Raw genomic sequence first — 19,150 nt, 5'->3', positions numbered from 1 at the left:
CCCACATAGTCCTATCTCCACTGGAGTTCAATTTAGTTATCTTGGAAACATGACGATGAAATGATACTGCAACTATTTCTCAGTTATGGTGAAACCAAGAAAGTTTTATGAAAAGAAAAAACCAGGTTTAACTGGTGCAGAGACCACAGCTAGCTACTAAATATTTTACTACAGAAAGAGATCTGGAACGTATACATTTTGGTGCAGCAGATTTAGTTTTCTGTGCTATTGGCAATTCTTTTTTAAAAATTAGGTCACTTTTCCAAGGAAACCTTAATAACTGGCTTATGTGGAGATGATACACTGCAGCTTGAAAGAAAAGTGCTTTTTTACAGTAGCATCTTCCATCCTATGTCTACTGTTTTTCAGCAAACAACAGAAGATTTGTCAAATTAGAGTGGCTGTATTTAGTCTCATGTTTACATTTTTCTACAGTTGAATGCTAAATTAGAGTTGCCACATTGTCATAATTCTCTAAGCTTAGCTGTTTTGGTTTTTTTTCTACTCAGTAGTCATTTACACATGCCTTCAAATTATGGGGAAAATTTACTTTTAATATATTCGACTTTTTTCTGGTAAAGATTGTCTTCTGTTTCAGAAATATAAATCTAGAGATAGATAGATGTAGATACCTCTATGCAAGGTATATATATTGCTTCTTATAAACCCAACAAACAAGAGCAGGTACTGTGGCTGACAGTAGAATGCTTATTCTCTGCCCAGTCTAATATAGGCTTATCCTTACTTAACCTTTGACATCCATCTCTAAAACACACCTTTGAGATCTCTAAGAAAAAAAATAATTTCTGATGGTGATCAAACATTGCAGTAGGTTGCTCAGAGAGGTTTTGGGGACTCCACCCATTTAACACTTCAGTGATATGAGCCTGAGGAACTTCAGGTATCTCCACACTTGGCCAAGTTTTGAGCAGAGGGTTGGACCTCCAGGGTGACCGTTCCCTTTAGCACCAGGAGCAGCAATGAACCACACCTCCACCAAGTGCCACTGGCGAGTGTAAGTAGAGCTGGGATCAGGCACTCTGCATCCACCGATGGTGACGCCAGGAGCCACCACAAAGCTTGGCAAGGTCAGGACTGACAACACAAGTGCAGGGCCAGCTCATGTGGAAGGCAGTGCTGATGGATGCTGCTGCTGAAAGCTTCAAATATGCATGCTGCTGCTCTGAGGGAAGAATTGCTCTTCCATGAGACTGGCCACAGAGGCAGCCTCCCCTTGACAAAAATACTGTTCTTGAGTACGTGAAATAATTATGAGATGAATATGAATTGAAAGTGCACTTCCTCTTGACCTACTTCCCAGGCAGAGAAGCACAGCTTGATGCCCTCCTGTTTGCAGAGGTAAAATTATCTCTGCATTCCCTGGGCTCCACACAAGCCTCTTTTGTTTGGTACCAACCACATGGCTCATTATCGTGCCTACTACGCAGTCTCTCATAATGATTTCCTTCCCTCTCCTGTCAACACCCAGCTGACTAACCAAACTGGTTTCTGGGCAGAGACCTGGACCTGTTTACCCATCAATAAATGCACCTCTTTTTTGTTTGTACTGTGGAGGTAAGCATGCACAATGACAGTGTAAACTGGCTTTGGGAAAGTGGCTGGTCATTCTGAGGTGCTCCAGGACTATAGGCATCAGATTCCTTCCTTGTTAAGGGAACAGACCTTTTCTACTCACAAGGCTATGGGATGGATCTTTTTACTCCACCACAAAATCAATTACGTGTCCCATTAATGCCAGTGGAGTTTGGCTGGGCTCTGAGCCCTGATGGATAAATCCTGCAGCAGCTCAAGGGTTAGAGAAGGACAGTGGTGCCAATTCTGTGACAATCTCCAGACATGAAGGATAAATAGAGCTCCAGAAATAGAACTTTTGACACATGGGCCTTCCTGTCTCTTCAGAGAGGTCTGTGGCTCTTATTCAGGTGTCTAAGTACAGAGGATGCTCCAGCACAGCCCTTGCTGGCATTTCAAACCCATCAACTGTGCTGGCACTGCATGGTTCTTTCATCAAAAAAACTATTTGAAAGGGGAGAAACTGCTGGGATTTTCTGCCCTGGATGTACTTCCCCTCCACCCTCCCCAACCCCTCCTCCATCAAAAAAAATTACCAGTTTTTAAAGGTATTTTTTATAACTGGTGTCTTGTTATACCAAGTTGTACTGGAACGAGAGAGCAAGGGGTCACTAAATTATTTTTTAGTTAATCCATAATGTGTATAAAACACATGGAGAGAAGCAACAGGATGGTGCATAAATTGCCAGAACAAAATCTCCATTCCAACTTCCCAGGCAGAAGTCTGTAGGCCACAATGAGGAAAACTGCTAAGAAAGAATCTGATCATGGGTTGTGGTTTTTTCACATGTACATGACACCAAAGACAATAGCTTTTTCTGCAAACTTCACCTAGGATGAATTGTGAATCAGGGTACATGAATCACCTGCCAAACCCTCCAGTGCATCAGTGATAAGAGAATACAAATTCAAAAGTGCAGGTGCCATAGCAACAGCTGGAGTGGAACTGACAGCACAGCTAGAGACAATGACCATTCCTGAATTCTTCCCTGGCCACAGTTTGAATGTTTCATCTCACTTTCCACATTAAGATGTGACACATCTGAGTGATGTGATCTCTGTGACAGATCTGAATGCCCATTTGAGCTCTCTTGCCTTGTCAGCAGTGACAATTTAGCAGTGACAATTTCATTCTGTTTGGTTATCCATAGTTGCTGCTATAATCTCAGATATCACTTACTAATCTCACAATGACCAGGTGTGTTCAATAACCAAGTGTAGTTCTGCATTTATCTTATCTCAGGGCTTGTGTGCATGGGGTTTTGGCTTGTGGGGGGTGGGATTTTGTTCCCCTCCAATGTACTGGTGTAGCATTCTTCCTCCTGAAGACAATTCTGTTATCAGCAAGGCTACTGAACAGGGAACCTCCTTGTTTGAGATTAATTCAAGGAAACTGATTCAAAGGCATTTGTTTTGATTGTCAAAAGCAACCAAACCACAGCTTCAAGCTTAACTGATTCTCTTAATTAATTTTTACAGTCTAATGAAGTTAATATTAATTAATTAATTACATTAGAGAAGATTGCCTCAAGTCCGTGCAAATACTAAAAGCGTGCCAAATCCAAAGCCAATAGGAGTTATTAACCAGCACCCTTGGACAGACAGACACAACCCAGGGCTGCACACTCTATTCCAGCTCCAGTGGGTCTTTCTTCCCCACAGCTTTCAGTAGGAACACAGCTGGCCATCGAGTCAGGCACCCATCAAACATTCCCTTCCTCAAAGTAGCTGCAGGCAAGGACATTCCACAGCCATTTGCTTAAATGTTGCTTTGGCTTCCCCAATGCAAAGCACTTCCTGTGACACTTTACAAATATCAGCATAATGAAGCTTGGAGTTTATTTCCATCCACCTCCTTCCAAGTGACTGGTAAGGTCTCAGAGAGCCTCATTTTTCAGAGAGCAGTATTTTCCTCCACTGTTGCCTGGAACAGCTGCCTGAGCAAGGTATTGTGGCTGTGAAGCTCCCTCTGGTTATACCAGAAGTTCCAGCCCTCTTAGGCTCATTAAAAGGATCAACATTTAACTTAATGGTTAGGAGAGGTCACTGTTAATTTTGAAGTGGGAGATTTAAACATTAGTTATTACTTCCATGAGTCTGGAATGCTGGATAAGTAACAGCAACAAGGCCTGATGTCCTGCTGCTGTGATCAGGGACAAACTCATCCAGGACACCCTGGCTCCACTGGCCAGGCAAGAACCAGGAAGCAGACATTCCATCTGCTGCTGTTTGCAGACCTTCTCATAGGCACAGTTTCAGCCACATGAGCTTTCTTAGGAGCCCATGAATGCTTACTAACTAATTTCTATTCAAAATCTAGAAAGACCTTCACACTTTTGAAAGCATCAAACCCCATTTCCTGGCTCCCTTAAACTATCTAATCTTGAGATGTGGTACCCTAAGCCTTTTTGTCTGTGACCTGGGTAGAAAGTGATGGTGTAGGCTCCTTTTCCTGCCAGATCTGGGACAAGCAGACCTTCATCATTTAAGGCAATACAAGAACACTTCTTTCATAGCACAATTGCTCTAAACCATTGCTTTAAAAACTGAAATAAAAGAATGAAGACTATGTCTGCTTGCATTCTGTGTGCTATAAGCAAGTGAAGTTGCACAGAATTTAGGTTAAGGCCAATTTTATTTCTATACCACTCTTTAATCTGATCTTTAGTATTCCTTCTACATAAAACTGAACAGCCACAGCATCAGCTGTAAGAGAATTTGGCCCCAAAACATAAAACATCTCCAAGCACTACTGCAGTGTCCTTCCTGCAGTGCAGGAAAGAAAAATTGAAGACTTCAGGGGGCTAAAATTGACATTCAGGACATGCAGTGTTAAAGTGGGAGAGACAGTTTTAACTGAGGAGAAATTTTATGGGAAGAATGTGTGTCACGTGGTTTGTATCCAATGTTCAAAAGAACACAATATAGGGCTACAGCAACCATTTAAAAATATATTACATTTAATAAGGGCCAGTTTTACATGCATGACTTCTGAAGCAGCTCTCATGCAAACTTCTGAGGTAGCTCTTTTTACAGTTCCCTTCCCAAGCTTTGTTGTAAACAATATTCACTGTTACCTTCCAGCCACTGCTTAGTCCTGGGTCTTGTGTATTATTTAAAATGCAATACAAAAGCATAAAATTAAAACAAATTAAGCTTTAATAGCAAATTAATAGAAGGGAAATGAGAGAGAGCTCTACAGTTGCTGCATTTCTTTTACTGTATGGATACTTCCAGCTCTATCTTAAATGAGTTACATTAGCATCTTTGAAGACCAAAGAATTATGGTTTCTGAACTCTTTGCCCTTAGACTTCGATCCCTGCTCTGCAACTGCTCAGAGAAGTTTCCAATTTATTCAATACACTTTTGCAATACCTTCTAACCTAGAATGCCTGTCTAGAAGGCATAGAACCCTTTTTAGTCATAGTTATATCCAAATTCATAATCCACTGGAAAAAAAAATTGTTAGTATATTAGCAGAGGCACAGGATGACAAAATATCTTAATGATGAGGCTTTCAGGGCCGCACTTTTTGAGCATAATTTAATTTACCATTGTGAACTTGGGCTGAGATGGACAAAGAGAAACGTTTTCATAGTTTAACGTCCACTGAACTCAGTGGATGTCAAACAAGGAAGTCCCAGTACCATTTTTCCAAACTGGGAGATATCACTTCCCACCAGCTGTTTCACTTCCAATCTCTGCCCAACAGTAACTCACAATTTATGCTTAAAGTACTGATATACCAATGAACATTTTTATAACCCATTAAATCACTGCCCTGAACTTAGCATGCCTAACTCTCACAGCACCATCAAGTTGGAGGATGAGAAGAAAAAGCATAAACAATCTCATCCTACGAATCCTGTCAATATAGCAAGCTATAAACACAAACAGCAGAATGACCCCACCCTTGAAAGGACTCCAGGAAGACAATGGGAAGCCAAACTTAGTATTTTTAGTTACCAGGGAAAACCTTCCATTCTATAACCCCCTTAAACCTCCCCCATGAGCTTTACTGTACTGTATCCTAATATTGTATCCTATCCTAATATCCTAAGGGTTAAAATTATTAAACCCTTATAAAGGAACACAGCACTGGATCCACTAATTTCAGATTTTCCTTCTGTATCCAAGGGTTTGAGTGCATGTTGTGTTGCATTTTTCTTTTGCTCTGAACATAAGAAGGGCTCCCTTGGTCACCCAGTTAACAGTTAATATTCTTCATCCAACCATTTATCTACTTAAACAATTCCTCCCCACACTTTTTTAAAAGCTTAATAGTCTATTCTCACATCCGTTTTACAAACTAGAAGCCTTCTTCTTTTTTTGTGTGTGCATTTTGATGTGAGGCAATTCCATCTCAAGGTTTTGTCTGCTTCATGTTTCTTTCTCATATGGCCAAAAATACAGGTTCTGGCACAAAACCTCATCTAGATTTTCCTGTTGGTTCAAACTCATGTAACTTCAGTTAAAAGCAGCAAGACTGCAGACAAACCTGAACATTTCCTGTGCACAATCACCGCCAAAACAATGTCTGTTCCCACAAACAAGACACTGAATGTGCCAATGAAAGAGGAAAATTGGAAAGGAAGAGGCAGAGAGGGGGGATTTTTGGTTCCAACAGTGAGCAAGGTCTCAGGAAGCTGCAGTCTGAAGGAAGGGAGGTAATGCTGCATCTGTCAGAAAACTGGATCAGATTCTGTGTTACTTCTGTGGCAGGCTGCCTTGCTCTTAAGCAAGTGTTCTGCCTGTCATAAGAGGACACCCATGATGTGATGAGGAGTCTGGGTGCCACTTGATTCTGAAAATAGAAGCATCCCCTCCTTGTGGGACACATTCCCTGCCTCTGCAACTGTGGCAACTCCTTCTTGACCTGAACTACGGTGGCAATTCTCCCTGAGAGCTGAGAGGAGTGAAGAGCCATGGTACTGACCACTTAACCTGCTTACAGGCTCAGAGGGACAGAAGCTCAACCTCAGCTGCTTCAAAGGGAACACCTTGAGGCCTCTAAGGCATTTTACTGAGTGATTTCCATTGCTTTTTAACTCTGACCCTCTAAAGGTTTCCCACCGGACTGCCAGACCCTTTCAGAGCTACCACTTACATGTTCAAGAGCTGTCTTGCATGGATGAGCTCTCTCTTAGTCCCCATTTGAGAATGCTTAAGAAGGAGATGAGGCAGCTCCCTGTGGCAGGTGTCCATGGCCTGTGGTGTGTGTGGCACGAGCATGTGAGAGGCCAGAACCCCTGAGTCCCACGGCTCATGGATGCAGTGCCATCAGCTCTGTCAAAACCCTCAGTCATGTTCTTCCCTCTTTCTACCTGGATTCACACAGCTTCCTTTCTGTGGGGAGCACTCAAAGGGTGGCCAGGGGCATGGAAAGCTCAAAATGTGCCAATAAACCTGAGCTCCGGTGCCTTGGAGTGAGGTTTACCTGGGAAATGCTGCAAGATGTAAACCACCCTGGCAATGAGAAAATCACCTCACTGATTTCATCAGCTTCAGGGGCTTCCCTGCACGGCAAATTCAGTCCAGGTGGATTTTGCTTACAACACAGGAACATACTGCACTTCTACAGGAGATCTTGCCCGTCTCTCTTACCCTACACATCGCCCATATGAGGATTCGTGTTAATTCGCAGATAGGAAAAACTAAAATCCAGGGAGAGCAACTAGGATGCCCTGAGCCACCTGGCAAATGACTAGTTGACCTTGGGCTACCTTACATGAAAAGCAACATCAGGCCAGGGCTGGAGCAGTTCTAAATACAGAGTTACAGGTCACAAGGGACCATTGCTATATGCTTGTCCCATTCTAAAATTTTTCTCTGGCCCTCCTCAAACATCTGCTACAAACCACAGTCAGAAGGGAACTGGACCTCTGGTCTGATCCAGTACAGCTGTTACTATGTTCTCTCAGTTTTAGAAATCAACCTGACCCCTCAACATTGGATACAAACACGCTTAGACTTGGAAGGAGTTCAGTTTTAGGACCTTGCTTCATGAATGTTTTGAATTAAAATGATTTATATGAACACATTTGCTCTTTGGATCTGGCAGCAGCCTGCAATCAGACCCAGCTTTTCTTAATATTTTGGGCCATAAGCCATCCAGCTTAGGGATTTATTCATCTTAACGTGTTTAGCTTTGTAAGCACAATGCAGTAGTTACTGTTGTGCCTCCCAGCTGCTCTTCCATTTTTTATAAACTCATTTTCTCTGCTAACCTACTTTGAATTTTTTTCTTCTAAAGCTGTTTTTAGTCTTCCCCTGCTCCTTTTTTTTTCCCTCCCCAAAAACACTGGGATAAAACACTAATGACTTGAATAGGCTCCAGCTTCTATATCCTGACTTTGGAAATAATTGTTCTCACTAATCCTTTTGAGTGCACTCCCAATTCCATATATTCAAAGAGCTGTCCCCCCCATACATATACACACCCAATTGCTTCTGTTCAACAATCAGAGATCATGCATCAGCACATTGTGATTGCTGGTGCCAAGCAATTGGCTCAATTCTTGAGCCCCAAACTCACAAACTGCTCCTAATCTATGGATGAAGGCTCCTTCAGCACCGCCACCACCCTTCCCACCTTGTCCTCATCCCAGCTACTGGAAAAGAAAAATTATCTTTATTCCAGCTCAGCCCTGCAGCTTGCCAGTCGATTCCTGGATCCCTTCAATTCAACATCATAAATATACTTAACAAGGGAGTTTAATATAGATTTGGTAAGACAGCTATTTGAGTGATACATAATTTATGTTGCCCTGTAGCATAGGAAGCCTTGAATGGCATCAGAGTGAACAGATTCAAGAAACTTGCCAGACAGCAGTGCAGAGTGCCAAAGAGGGAGAGGAGTGGGGAGAGCAGGAGACAGCAACCCAGGAAGGAGGTGGATGAAGCTGAAAAGCTCAGTAGCAGGAAAAAGCCTGAAAGATAGACAAGGTAAAAGGCACAGGGTGAGAAAGGAATGGAAAAAGAGAGAATAAAGGAAAAGAGGAGGAGCTGAACTGAAAATGCAGACGGACTGGCAGCCTCACCCAGCAGCACCTTCATCCTTGAGCTACAGAGGTGCCCTCATTTGGCACCTCTTGGCTCAAGGATGAGAGGCCTAAATGCTGCTCTGTGTGACACCTCTGCCCAAGAGACCTCAGCAGGTTTACCTGCAAGATGAAACACAGGAGGCAGACAAAGCAAATGGAAAGACCAGGTTTGGTAGACCACAGAACACAAACAGTGCTTGTCAAGTCCATGGATTCTGTGCCTGCCACTTGTCTAGGCTTTCACTTCCAAAGGGGCACTGGCTCCCAGCTCCTGGAAGCCACTTTTTGGATGGAGAACAGTTAGTGTCAAGGGGTTCTCTGTTAAACTCAGCAGTGATCTGTTACAGAAGTGTAAGGACACCTCAGAGATAGATCTCCATCAGGACCAGACTGATACATGAGGAGAGATCCTAGAAAAGCACCTCTGATTTATTTTCTGGGATTTATGCAATATGAACTGAAGGCAACACAACACTTGGCTCGAAACAGGACCCCTGGTGAGCAGAACAGATAGCTACATTAAAAGGAAAAAATCCCTAAGCACAACTGGACTAGCCAAGAGCCTCCACAGAGACTGAGGAGGGGGGACTGGCCCTGAACACTCAGTTTTCCTTCTGCCTGCAATATCCACAATGAGGTTTACTATTACTTCTGTTTATGGAAAGCAGCCAGGATACTTTCTGTTGTGCCAAACTGGAGAAAAACAGCCTTTGCCTCACCAAGTTCACAATATAGTTAGTACAGACCAAAGTGCTCCTTGGGTGTCTCTTCTCTTGCACACATGTGGCTGTGCACAGACCTGCTTCCTCACCCATGAGCTGCCACACAAAACTCTGCAAGGGAATCCCAGCCCATCAGGGGAGTAGAAAGGTCATCACCACTCTTCCTGCTGCTGCTGCTCTCTGTGCCTGGGCATGTAGGCTAGAAATGTTAAAATCTGCTCCCTTCATCCCAGGTGAATTGGTCAGAAGCTGCAGGGAATGAGCTCCCCTGGTGAAGGAGAGTAGCTAATAACTGTGCCCTTAGAAGCAGAAGCATTGATTGAGGGCCAGGCTTTAATCCCTCTGCTTTCTTCTCACAGAAAGAGGACTGTGTTCCTCTCCTGCTCTGCAAGATGATGGCGACTGTCAGTGTGCTTTCACCTCCATCAGCCAATGCTTACAAAGTACTTCTAAAGTTGTTGACTGGCCAATGCTGGGGAAACATTCCCTGGGTTTTCCCTGGTGCCTGATGCTGTGTGTGGCTGGCTGTTTGTGGCCAGGATCCCTGTGGTGGCTATCTCTGTGCTCACTCCTCTGAGAGCGTGGCCTACATTTGTGTCTGTTTTCTTTGGCATTTTCCAGCATTTCCCTTGGAAGGAATGGCCAATAATACAGTTCCTATTCAGATATCACCCTCTGACAGAGTGCTTCCATAAAGATTATCATTCTTATGCTGGGGAGCCTCATGCTGTCCCACTGCCTCTTTCAGGCTGTTCTCCCCTGGGGATAGGGTCACAAAACCCACAAAGTACACAGAGATTTGCAATTAGATCTGCTCTCTAATTCTTTTTCCTCCTAATCTGAAAAATGTGACAAGTAAACTGTAGATTTTGTAGAAATTGTCCAAGACATTTAGAAAAGGTTTGTGCTCCCCTTGACCTAAAATCTGTCAGCTTTGAGAGAAATATTTAGATGAAGCTCCCCCAAAAGTTTACAGAAGAGAGTAGCTATTTCTTGTAAAAATAAATGCATGAAAACCCCAAAGAATTACTCTTGAAAACTAATTCTAGTGGAAAATTTTCAGGTAGTTTCAGTGAGCAGTGGAGCTCAGCATACCTTTTGGTACTGGAGTCTGATTTCACAGGCCTGGTGACCTGAAAGCTCCTTACAGCAAAACCAGAGGAAAAGTTGAAAAAGAAATTTTAAAACTCCTTTTTTTTTTTTTTTTTCAGCGATATTAATCCTTCTTTCCATAAGAATTCCTACAAAAATTAAAAATAAAAATAGAAGTGCGAGTTAAATATCTGTGTGTGCACACTTTTGAGTAAGAATTAAGCCTTTGACTTAGAAAACATAGATGGGTGCCTCACTCAGGCCCTGAGGGGATCTGTATTGCTGTGCCATGTTTACATAAGAGAAAAAGGAAAGGGAATTTGCTTGGGGTCAGACTGAAGCCAGCAGGGTCCTTGCAGGGAAAGAGGCTGCCTCACAGGGGAAGACAAAACATCCAGAAATAGGACACAGGAAAGTAACTCCAACACCAGTTTATCCAGCACTGTTTTATGATTGGGATGGAATTGTTCAGGTCCTAATTTCCCTACTCTTAGTAAGTGGGTAATAGGGATAGAGCCCCCACTTGGGACAAAAGTGCTGTTTCCAGCAGATGTGCTGGCTCTGCAATCATGCTTTCAAGATGGGCTTGGTGTCTGACTGCCAGATCCAGCTCTTTGATACATAACAGAGAATAAAAGACTATGATCTCCACTTTCCTAAGGGGAATCCTTTCAAAGTGACTAGAAAGTCACCAGCTCTAGCCTGGTGGCATAAATCACTTTGGTGAACCTTCAGGTATGTCCAATGACTCCACTTAGGGCTCTGTTTGCCAGAAGGGAATAACTGAATCTCCTCAGTGATACCACATAACCTCCCACAGCTGCCTGGGTAATCCTCCTACAGGGAAACCCAAGTTGCTTGTGAATCAGCTCCTGAGCTGTAGGAGTTTATAGGACTGAACTTTAAAGAAAGCAAAGGCAGAAACTGTCTTTGGAAAGCTTTGTGTGCATTCTGGCAGCTCAAGAAAAGTGTCACAGCCATGCATTCATACCCCACAAACAGTGGTTCATGGGTGACAGTTATGGCACCGGCATCCCAAACAAATCCCTCCTCCAGCATTAATCCAAATGCCAGGTCTCTGAAGACTCCTGGTTTTTTAAGCCTCTCCTTATTTGAGACATCAGGCATCCATTCTTAGCTGATGGACTAGGTGGAACACTGAGGGCCAAATCCATAAAAAACCTGGATCTCTGTAACTTTTCCTTGCATCATAAGAAGTCATGTGCCATGTGCTGGAGTGTTTCAAGAGAAGGGCCATGAAACTGGTGAAGGGACTAGAGCACCAATCTGATGAGGAGTGGCTGAGGGAGCTAGGGCTGCTCACCCTGGAGAAGAGGAGGCTCAGGAGGGACCTTAAAGCACTCTACAACGCCTGAGAGGAGGCTGTAGCCAGGTGGGTGTTTGGGGGCTGCCCATCACAAATCTTCAGCTACCCAGATTCAAGTTTAGTGTCCAACTTCCATCATCCATTATCATTTTGGACATCCTCCTGGATCTGCCTGGACTGACAGAACTTTGGAATCTGGAGTCACAACTTTTCCATTGTGAAGGTTTTCCAGTTCCAGTTGCTCCACATAGGAGAGCACCACCTGCCTGTGTTTTCATGTCCCAGATGGGAACATGCTGTCACACTCATCCATGTGAGAAAAGTCCATGTCAAAGCTGTCTGTTTTCACTGCCTGATCATCTGGGACACAGAGCTCAGGACGGTGCAACTCTGCCCCATTTCGCACTCCAGGTAAAGGAGCATAAAGGCAGCTCAAAAGAAGAATGTGCTTTTATTAAACAAAAGCTCCTGACTTGCTTTATTTTTCCCCACGTAAGCAGCCAGAAACAGATGTCTCAGCCTCCTGGTACCAGTCACTCATTTAACAGCAGCTCTGCCCTGTTTGTACAGCGCCCTTGTTCTCAAACCCTTAACTCATCATTACACAGAGATAAACTATCAATGCACAGCCTTGTGATGCTGCAAGGAGGGGGGCTGATTCTTCAGGAATAAGAAAAACAGCACATGAGATGGATCAAATCACCAACCTTGCACAATTTGGTATTAGTTTCTTTCTGTTCCAATAGAATCACATGTTTTAAAGTCATCTAAGGGGGGAGCAGTCCCTCAAGATAGGTTTTTAAAATGCATTCACAGAACATGACCTTTTGCTGGCCTCATTTCCTCAAGATGCCTGTATTCTGCCCCTGACACCACACTGTAATATTTAAGTCTCAAACACGTACACACAGCCTTGGAGTTTTAACCAGTTCTTTAGACTTCTACTTCTTTCCAGTATCTCTCACCTTCTACCTTCCAGAGCAAGAAACATAGGCTTTGCAAAGGAGCTGCGTAACCACAGAAATGTCACTGTCGGAAACTGTAAGAACTAAATGCTTTGAGCTATCATATTAAAAAAACCCCAACCAAACCAAAAGCCTTTCCTACCCCAAGCTAGCTCCTTGTTAGGGATCACAGTTCACCAATAGTTCAAAACAGACACAGCCTTTCCTGCTCACAGTCATACATGTCTTTGTCACATCAGGGTGACCACTAGACTGGGGCCACAACCCCTTTCCAAAATTCACCCCAATTTCAGCATCAGACACACCCCACACACACTGCTCTCCCAGGATCACTGGCTTTGTTGCTGCTTTTCAAATCAAAGAAAGCCACTATTTACCCAGGGCTGCTCAAAGAGACCCAAGGTCACAGATTGTGTAGAGAGCAATAAGGTCCCTTCTGAGCCTTTTCTTCTCCAAGCTGAACACCCCCAGCTCCCTCAGCTGTTCCTCATATGACTTACTCTGCAGACCCTTCACCAGCACCATTGCCCATCATCTCTGGACTTGCTCCAGCGCCCCTATGTCCTTTTTGGTTTGTGAAGGGACAAAAAGTGAACCCAGCATTTGAGGTGCAGCCTCACCAATGCCCAGTACAGAGGGATGATCCCTTCCCTGGTCCTGCTGGCCACACTGTTTCTGATACAGGCCAGGATGTCATTGGCCTTCTTGGCCACCCAGGCACACTGATGGCGCATATTCAGTCATACCCAGTCCTTTTCTGCCAGGCAGCCTTCCAGCCCCTCTTTCCCAAGTGTGTAGCACTTCATTGAGTTGTTGTGACGCAGGTGCAGGACCCAGCTCGTCATCTTGCTCAACCTCACACAGTTGGCCTCAGTCCCTTGGTCCAGCCCCTGCAGACCCCTCTACAGAGCCTTTCTACTCTCCAGCAGGTCAACACTCCCACCCAGCTTGGTGTTGCCTGCAAACTGAGGGTGCACTCCGTCCTCTCATCCAGGTCATTGGTAATGATATTAAACACAACACCCAAACCAAAGAGAAGATCTGTCTCTAATCCCCTGTAAGTTTGAGTCTCGTCTATGTCCTGAAGGAAGAGAATTTAATATAGCTTGCAAAATCCCTGGCTTTTGGATAATCTACATTATTGTAACTCTGGATAAGCTTGTTTTCCACAAAAAATACCTGGGTTTTTTGTTGTTTTGTTTTTTTTTTTTAAAACCTTGCTGAGCTCTTGATCACAGCAAGTATCTGTGCCTATTAATACCAAGAGGCAACTGTGAGGGGAAACTGGGTGCTCTCAACACTTCTAAAACATGCAACTTTGACTCTTTCCCAGGCTTTCTAGATAAACCCCAGGGAGAAGACAGCAGACGTGTCTGTTGGTTTAGCAATGCTGATATGATTCCTCCTGTCTCCCCAGGGCATGAATCCTCACCTTCGGATCAACGGGCCGATGAACATCAACCACTATGCAACCAAGAAGAGCGTGGCAGAGAGCATGCTGGACGTGGCGCTGTTCATGGCCAACGTCACACAGCTCAAAGCTGTGCTGGAGCAGGGGACGTCCTTCCAGTACTATGCCACCCTCATCGTGCTCATCAGCATCTCCCTCTTCTTCCAGGTCATGATTGGGATTCTCCTTATCATCACTGGTAAGGTGGCCACCAAGGCATGTGCACCCTTGCAGGGGCAGGGTACCCTGTAGGTGGGCTCGTGTGGGGATAGAAGGGAGAAGCTTCTTCCCCCAGATCATTCCCCTCTGTCTCCCTCCGGGGCTGGATGTGGGTGATAGGGCCGTCAGTGTCACTCAAAATGGTGGGTGGGTTGTTTCTCATTTGCACATCTCTAAACAAAACTCTTCCTTCTCTTTCCCACTGCCTGATCCCCTGTCCCAGTGAAAGAGTGGGGATTTGGCCAAGACGGGCCTCTGGCTGCCCCTACTGCTCCGTGCTCCTTCATGCAGCTCTTGCAGACGCCACATTTTAGTTGTCTTTTATATCTTACTTCATCTGGGACTTAATTTTGGCAGAGGTATTCCCCAAATTTACCTCACATTTAACTAATCCCACAGTTTTCCTAGGGGCCTACAAACAGTACATTAATACCAGCATTAGTTTGCTGGTGCTTGCCCAGTGCTCCATCTGATACAGGAGTAGCTGTATTTCAGTCTCCAACAGATTCCCAGAATTAAAAACCTGCAAAATTCTGCCTTCTCCTGAATATCCTACATGGGTTTTTATGGGGGACAGAGGATTGGAGGCTTTGGAAAATCTGTGACATTTTTCTTCCCCTGTCATACACACCACAGTTTTTCCTGGTGGCAGCTATGATGGCTGGAGTCGGCTGGGAGGAGAGAGGGGAAGGGACCACAACATTGCTGCTGTTTGCAAGGCTCACTGGCCAGACAGCCCTGGTAACCAGCGTATTGCTGTGTCTGAAGGCACTGATGTCCATCAGCCAGGACTGGCCCCTTTCATGTACCCAGGCCTGACAGCTGTGTCACCACATAGGTGATGTCTGGGTGTGAGGGAGGAACTTCCCAGGCTTCCCAGTGCAAGCAGAGCATTGTTGCCCTTGTCTCCCATGTCCCACAGCCTGCCCTCACCATGTCCCAAGGCCAGGCAGTGCTGGGGGGACCATGGCATGTGTCTGGCTAGTGTGCAACAGTAACTTGCCTGTTTAGGGTTGACCTCTTGCAGGGCCACGGCACCTCCATGGCAAAATGAAGAATTTTGTCCAAAAATCAACACAAGACGATTTTTTTTTCTCGGCTCCAGCCTTCTGTGTCATCCTAGAGCAACCTGTGGCTCCTGTAGCATTCCTGTGACTACTCCCTCTGCTTTGTGGCCTCAGTACTCAGGAGCACCATGAACATTTACCAGGCAGGGGATGCTTGCAGGAACTGGCAGACTTGGAGTCAGTTTGCAAACTCCTTTTTCCTCTTGCATTGTATTGCACAGCTCGTTTGAACCTGAATGATATTGCAAAGCAACCCCGCCTGAATATACTCAACAACACTGCTACAGCTCTCATCTTCATCACAGTCATCCTCAACATCTTCATCACAGCCTTTGGGGTGCAGAAGACTGGCCTCTACCCTGCCAGGAATTTTGGACCTTATTGATTCATGGGGCAATGGACTCTGGTAAGAAAGGGTGAGTTCCCATCACTGTCAGCCCCTGGGAGGGCTCTCAGTCTCAGAAAACATCACTGCAAGGTGGTAAAGGCAAAGCTGCACAAATTAACAAAGCCTTCCAGAGGCACGTTGCTATCCCACAAAAACCTGTGGCCATTGGACAAATTCTCTCAGAGGAGGAGCTCTCCTCACTTGGGTCTCTAAAGCAAGAACACCAAACATCACAACTGCTGGGATTTATCAGCAGCAAGTGGTTTTTGGAAGGCTGCAGAGCTCACGCTAGATACAAATAGCAGTTGTGGATGGGAGCTAACACTGGGGAAGAAAACTAGGTGTGTTCTGGGAGGAATCCCAAGACAGCAGCACTATCTGAGCAGAACAAAAAGAATGTGCTAGGCAAGGCAGGGGAGGAAGAGCTCTTTACAACAGCCACTGTAGTTTGGCAAGGGACTATTTTAAGCACCTAATGTTCATTTTCAAGGAAGCCCTGTAAATAAGAGTTCATCCAAATGGCTGGGTTTCCATGTCACGTCAGCCAAGGAATGACACATTCTTAAATCAAAAGCATGTTAGCTTAAGAAGCAAAATTAATATATCTTGTTTACATGACCTGTAAAATGGTTTACTCCGGTAAACAGAGTTTAAATACAACATACCAGGGCAACAGCCAACAAGAAAGCTCAACAGACACATGCTATGGTGAGGAGTGATGCAAAGGCCAAAGCCTCTATGGAAACATTGATGGTTTGGGATGCAGAGAGGGGCAATTGCTGAAGAGCAGCACCCCACATACATAGGGGCAGTTGTGGTGTCGAGCAGCAGCTGCGACTGCTCCTCTCTGGCCATGCACACAGAGGAGTCTGAGGTGACCTCACCAGCATTTCTTGTCTTCCCTGCAGGATCTGAGCAGTGCAGCTCTCCTCCGTGTTTCCACTGACCTCAGCTGGAGCCCATGGATGAATCCAGAAAACTGGGTTAAACTTCAAAACTCTGTGTGTGTCATAGCATATTGGCCCCTTGCTGTAATGCTTTTGCAGTTCTGAGGGGTAGGAGCATTGCCTTTCCAAGCTAGAACAAACTTTGCAAGAGGAAACTGCAGGAAGAGCAGCAGGTATACATTTTGAAAGTGCAGTTCTTTTCTTATTTTAGCTGCCTGCTTCACATACTCAATATTGGCTCATTTGGTAGAGAAGACTGAATTATTTACTTTGTAGGCTAAATAAGTCCCACTTTTTTTTTGTCTCAAACATAAGTTGAAGCTCTTAAAGCAATTCTATCTAATAGTTTACCTCCCAAATATTGGAATGGATTTCTCAAACTAAAAAAGAAATTTTCCTAGGAAAATAGAATGGTGTGTACATTACAATAGCTAGAACCAGTTCAAATGTTTTCCTAGTAGTTTAAAATTAAATGTGACATAGTTAAGAAAACAATCAGATATTTCCAGCACTGGATATTAACAAGGATTAACAAGAAAATAATTATTGTGATCTGATGTCATCATCAGCGACCTATCAGGAATGATATCAGAATAGCCTGAGAATACTTAATAGAAAATAAAGAAACATTATACATAAGGACACAGACTAAGCTTATTGCTGAAATGAAAAATTCAGTTGAATAGTTTATGACTTTATTTTAAAAATCAGCATTATGAACTTATTCTTATCATTAATATGTTTTAAAATGTATTTGGTTTATAATGACAGCTCTAATAATTCTCTTGTATTAGAAAAAATTGTTTCCTTAAGACAAAGACCCTTTGAATTAATGAGTTTCAAGATTTTTATGAAAGAGTAAAAAATTTTCAGTCCTAATTTTTTTAAGTCTATAATCATGCTAAAAAATTATATTTTAATAGCCTTATGTAAGTCTATTTAAATAGTTACATGCTCTTTTGATTATTAAATGATTTTTCCATCGTACTGCAGAATCAGAGTTTAATATGGACTTCTCATTTAATATATCCTTGCCACCCCTGAGAAAGAAATGCCATGAAAGCATCCTCACATCAGTCTTCAGCAGCTACCGGGTGTGTCTGACACTTAGAAACAGATGCAGACAGATTTTATTTGTATTTGTCATTTCATCTGTATTTGTCTTTACAAAACCAAATCTGTGTCAGTCACACGTGGTGCTTTTTCTGAGAGGATGTGAATGATCTTGCCCACAAACTGGTGAGTAAGGCCACCAGCCAGTAGCAGCTTAGCACCTGAAACTTGACAGCGACTTTTTGGAGGGAAAAGGAAAGTTGCACAATAAGGGTAGGGTGGAAAATACTAGTTATGTATTTACCAGAACCTGAAGTGGTAAAGCTGAACACAGTGTGAGATCTGTTTGGTGAAGCAGGCAGAGACTTGTCCTCCACTTTTTCTTGGGGATGACAAGTTTGGGGTGACTCCGAGTTTGCTGCTTAACTTGGTCCTCAGTCTTTGCTTTGACTAGCAGCAGGGAGGGGAGGACATTTCTGGGAAGCCTGTTATCCTGCCTCCTTTAGAAAAATGCTCCTTTCTAGAGTGGCAGAATGAGTTGTAGGCACAGCAAAACCACAAGCCAAGGGCTGTCAGCCACTACTGTCTGGCTGGGCTCATGGAAAGGTAAAACATTACATATCCTGCATGCAGACCCCAAACTCCAGGGTTTCATTGCTTCACGGAGTAGGAGGGAAAGCAATTAGCATCGATGACTGAATGTAAAGAGAGGGAAAGAAATAAAAGATTCAGCTGGGAAAGAAGCAGTGAGGGGAATTTCATTACCAGATCTCAACTTTATCATTGTTTCAGAGACCTACTGGATCGGGTTATGGCAGCATGTGAGGCCTGCATGAGCAGAGGGGACTCCCTGCCACTCACCCTAGGCAAGCATAGGCTGGCAGCACACTGGGATACTTTGCCTCCATCTCCTTTAATATTAATAATTTCTTGTTATAGTGAAATCATACTCATTAGCAACCTTGGCTGCCTTTTCTCCTCTTTTGTGTGTGACTCCCATTGCTGCCAAGCTTTTGATACTCAAGGCACAGTTGAAGAGAAGATGGGCCAAAATTGAATTCAAATAAGCAGTTGCTGTGAAAGAGTTGACCTCCCATTTGCATAGGCTGCACCAAGTACTGAGCTCAGGTCTAGGCTCCCACCTGTGGTCTTCTCCAGGAACTGTCCTCTGCTTGCCAGGAGAGCCACGGTGTTTTCCACTTCTCTCATCACATTGCACTCATGCTTTCCTGGAATGTGTGTTTTAACACTGTTTCCACCTTGTTTCACATGATAAACCCATG

At 44.0% G+C, this 19,150-nt stretch overlaps 1 protein-coding gene across 3 annotated transcripts in view; it reads left to right on the top strand.

Annotated features, from left to right (window-relative positions):
• The window catches only part of NINJ2 (ninjurin 2), a 44,328-nt gene extending 26,527 nt beyond the window's left edge, over positions 1 to 17,801 (top strand). For 2 of the 3 annotated variants that reach the window (XM_021535067.3, XM_077783286.1), the window contains 3 exons: positions 14,161 to 14,392; positions 15,701 to 15,895; positions 16,776 to 17,801. In XM_021535067.3, the coding sequence (XP_021390742.1) occupies positions 14,161 to 14,392; positions 15,701 to 15,864 (396 nt within the window). In that variant the 3' untranslated portion in view covers positions 15,865 to 15,895; positions 16,776 to 17,801. The remainder of the gene's footprint in view (positions 1 to 14,160; positions 14,393 to 15,700; positions 15,896 to 16,775) is intronic. The other variant, XM_077783287.1, reaches the window with a different exon arrangement.
• Positions 17,802 to 19,150: the final 1,349 nt, after the last annotated feature.

The sequence above is a fragment of the Lonchura striata genome, chromosome 5, assembly GCF_046129695.1.
Source record: "Lonchura striata isolate bLonStr1 chromosome 5, bLonStr1.mat, whole genome shotgun sequence".
Classification (NCBI taxonomy): Eukaryota; Metazoa; Chordata; class Aves; order Passeriformes; family Estrildidae; genus Lonchura; species Lonchura striata.
This window is presented reverse-complemented; position numbering and strand designations above follow the sequence as displayed.